Source organism: Vollenhovia emeryi, unplaced genomic scaffold, assembly GCF_000949405.1.
Source record: "Vollenhovia emeryi isolate VEMERY1.0 unplaced genomic scaffold, V.emery_V1.0 DF943401.1, whole genome shotgun sequence".
Lineage (NCBI taxonomy): Eukaryota > Metazoa > Arthropoda > Insecta > Hymenoptera > Formicidae > Vollenhovia > Vollenhovia emeryi.
The window spans coordinates 1-3,065 of NW_011962965.1; the positions used below are offsets into that span (position 1 = coordinate 1).

At 35.2% G+C, this 3,065-nt stretch overlaps 1 protein-coding gene across 6 annotated transcripts; it reads left to right on the plus strand.

Moving 5' to 3' along the window:
• The first annotated feature begins 1,617 nt into the window (after positions 1–1,617).
• On the plus strand, positions 1,618–2,741 carry LOC105565820. 6 transcript variants are annotated; one of them, XM_012019347.1, is made up of 4 exons: positions 1,618–1,961; positions 2,075–2,145; positions 2,241–2,312; positions 2,456–2,741. In XM_012019347.1, exons 1-4 carry the CDS (start codon positions 1,830–1,832, stop codon positions 2,724–2,726), a joined length of 546 nt encoding a protein of 181 aa, XP_011874737.1. In that variant the 5' UTR covers positions 1,618–1,829; the 3' UTR covers positions 2,727–2,741. The 6 variants fall into 6 exon arrangements, 4 of the variants coding, with proteins under 4 accessions (XP_011874737.1, XP_011874746.1, XP_011874729.1 ...); XR_001009230.1 differs by having other exon boundaries at positions 1,619–1,993; positions 2,410–2,615; XM_012019356.1 differs by having other exon boundaries at positions 1,624–1,961; positions 2,224–2,312; positions 2,456–2,615.
• The last annotated feature ends 324 nt before the right edge of the window (positions 2,742–3,065 follow it).

Here is a 3,065-nt window from a genome sequence, read left to right on the forward strand (position 1 = left end):
ATTGAGGTAAGCTATAAGAATATGTATTAAAAATACGGGTTTCCATTTAAAAATTTCAAGGTGATCTTTACGTGACCTTGAGAAAGATGTTCAAGGTCAAATTTATATTACTATGTAATGCATTACATGAAACCGTACAACTTTCATGTTAAACATTTTTTTCCATCTTACATATTTAAAAAGTTATTTAGAGTTACCTTATAAGGATACATACAGACATACATACATACACACATACATACATACATACAGACATTTTTTCTGAATGTGATTTTTGAACGTTTTAGAACATTCTAAACATGTTTTCAAAGAAAACTGGAAAAAAATTTTTTTCACGAAAACAAAGCTTCCTCTATGAGGAAGCAAAAGTTATGAAAAAAAGAAGTTTCGCAAATGTTATGTAGTTTACGATACCATGTACGTTTACGAAACCACTGGAAACGAGAAGCCTTCAATTGCGGACAATGCAATTGCGCACAGTGCTATTGGACACATATAATTGCGCACAGTTCTTTTGTGTACCGTTCTTTTGCGCACTGTTCATTTGGACACAGTTCTTGTGCGCTGAACTGTGCGTAATTGAATTGTGCGTAAAAGAACTGTCCAATTTAACAAACGCTGATTTAGAAAGATTTATTATTAATAGGGTAAGCGAACCTATTTCGGAACAGCACCTATTTCGGAACACTTTAATTTTGCTCCTGTTAGCTGTCACGTAATGTCAAATTTTAATGCTGGTGATAAAGAGCATCATAAATAAAGTTTGTGATGTGAAGAAATGAGCAGTAGATACAGAAAATAATTGACAATAGTATATTTTTGTTATTGGTTGTCATGACAGGGCGCTTCTGAGTGGGATGAGTTACGGTAAAGTATATAGGTACAATAATTTCATATTTCTCTTATATTACTTGCTTGTTCTCTTATATTTTGGACTTAAACAACAGTTAAAGGTTCAAGGAAGATAATCGTTGCTTAATTGAATTATGAAACTATGTTGTTGTGAAATGCAGCTGTATATGAAAACAGCTGTTCCGAATTAGGTGCAGGTGAACCTAATTCGGAACAAATTTAGTACTTGAATTGATTGTCCGCCATTTAAAAACAAAGTCTTCTTCCAATATTAATTTATGCCTAATTAATAGTTAAAGGATGACTTCTTAACTAGCATATATCAGATTTGTTTTAGAAAATTTTATGTAAAAGATACAGCAAGTTTTTTAAAAAGTGTTTCGAAATAAGTTCGCTTACCCTAAATTAGCAAAATTTCCAAACAGGGCTCCACATGCATACACGTGTGTCTGTGTGTTTTAAATTATATTTCGATTACCCTGTGTCCAAAAGGAACGGTGTCCAATTGTACGGTGCGCACAAGAACTGTGTCCAAATGAACGGTGCGCAAAAGAACCGTGCGCAACATTATGTGTCCAATATCACTGGTGTGCAATTGCATCGTGTCCAATTGTACTGTGCGCAATTGAGCCTCTCCCACTGGAAACCATGTCTGAGTTTTGGAGTAGATTTTGTTTCGCGTGGAAAGTCGTAAACCCATGTGGAACAGTACAACGGTGGAAGTACATGCGCGGAAACAGTATGTTTCTCCCCCCCCCCCCTTCGGGGATGGCTCCACCTCATTAAAATATAACCCTACCCACACTATGTCCGAGGTGTGGTGCGGATCTCGCTTTACGTAGAAAGTCGCAAACCCATATGGAATAGTGATTGTAATAAATTTTCCGTGTTTGTAATAAATTTTTACCCACATCCTGAATATTTTGACATGAACGACATGTAAAAGAATCGATTTGTTACAAATATTTAAATTTATAATGACTTTTGTCACAGAACGACCAATTGGATATTTTCTACAGCAGAATCTATTTCAGTGGTTTTTAGAAGTTTTCAAGGCTATCATGAGGAACTGTAAATATTTGCCAAAATTGGCCAGTCCGCCGATTCGAGTCAGTGTATTTTATAATTTTCCATTTTATAAGTAAATCTTCTCTTTTTCTCTCTCTCCCTATCTCTTATATGTAACACTAACAGAAAAAATTAAATTTTCTATCCTTTTCAGTTTGAAGATCCTATATATGGTACTACTGATTTAAAGTATATAGACTTCTTGATACCAGCATTCTTGCCAACGTAAGCAAAAATCAAGCCAACATGATAAATAAACTCAATTTACTAAACTACTTATAGTTTTCTAATATATTTTTGCAGATTTACCTTCCTTTTAGTCAGCACATTCTCTTGCTTCTCAATAGTCACAGAACGATTGGAGGGTGTCTGGAATCGAAGCGTTGTCCAAGGTACTAATTTTTTAATTAGACTCCAAAATCGACTTTACGGTTATTCCTTTGCCTTTGTATATTTTATCACAGTAATGTGAATATAAATACGTAATAGGGGTCAGAACAGAAGAAATTCTACTGTCTCACATTGTTGTTGGTAGTATCATCACAGTTATCCAAAGCATTACGTTGATACTCATATTCTTCCCTATATGGGGTTTGGAATGTAAAGGATCGATATTCGCTGTAATCCTCCTTATGTTTCTCAGCGGGTTTTGTGGATTGATGTACGGTGAGTATTCCACTCGTTTTTTGTATATCGAAAAGTTTACAGCAGAGGTTCAGAAACTGATGAAAATTACATTGATTGTTTGTGTTAATGTATTTTTAGAAACAAGAGTGATAATTATATATCACCAGAAACAAGAGTGATAATTATATATCGCCAGAAACTCGAAACCAAATTTTCTTAAGTTTTAACGACCTACACTGGCTATAGTGATTTTTGTTGACCGTATCAGGCTATTAAAATTCTTATTGCGAAAAATATTACCCCAGCCAGGATTCGGACCTGGGACCTCCCTACAATCCGTGACGGGCATCTTAGCCAGCTCGACCACCGGGGCTGTGATAATACTATTCGCAATAACAAGTATATAACTTTAAGATGTTATTTACGCGTGTATTTCGACTTTTCAGAAACTGTGCGCCGATACGGATTGTCGACCGCACAATAACCTGTCGACACGCGATTTTTAGAATTTCCCTTTT

Coding starts and splice junctions, on each gene's coding strand:
- LOC105565820 (XM_012019339.1), top strand. CDS start 1,830: ATGACTTTTGTCACAGAACGACCAATTGGATATTTTCTACAGCAGAAT. Junction 1,962..2,074: donor TGGCCAGTCCGCCGATTCGA/GTCAGTGTATTT, acceptor TATCCTTTTCAG/TTTGAAGATCCTATATATGG. Junction 2,146..2,223: donor ATACCAGCATTCTTGCCAAC/GTAAGCAAAAAT, acceptor ATATTTTTGCAG/ATTTACCTTCCTTTTAGTCA.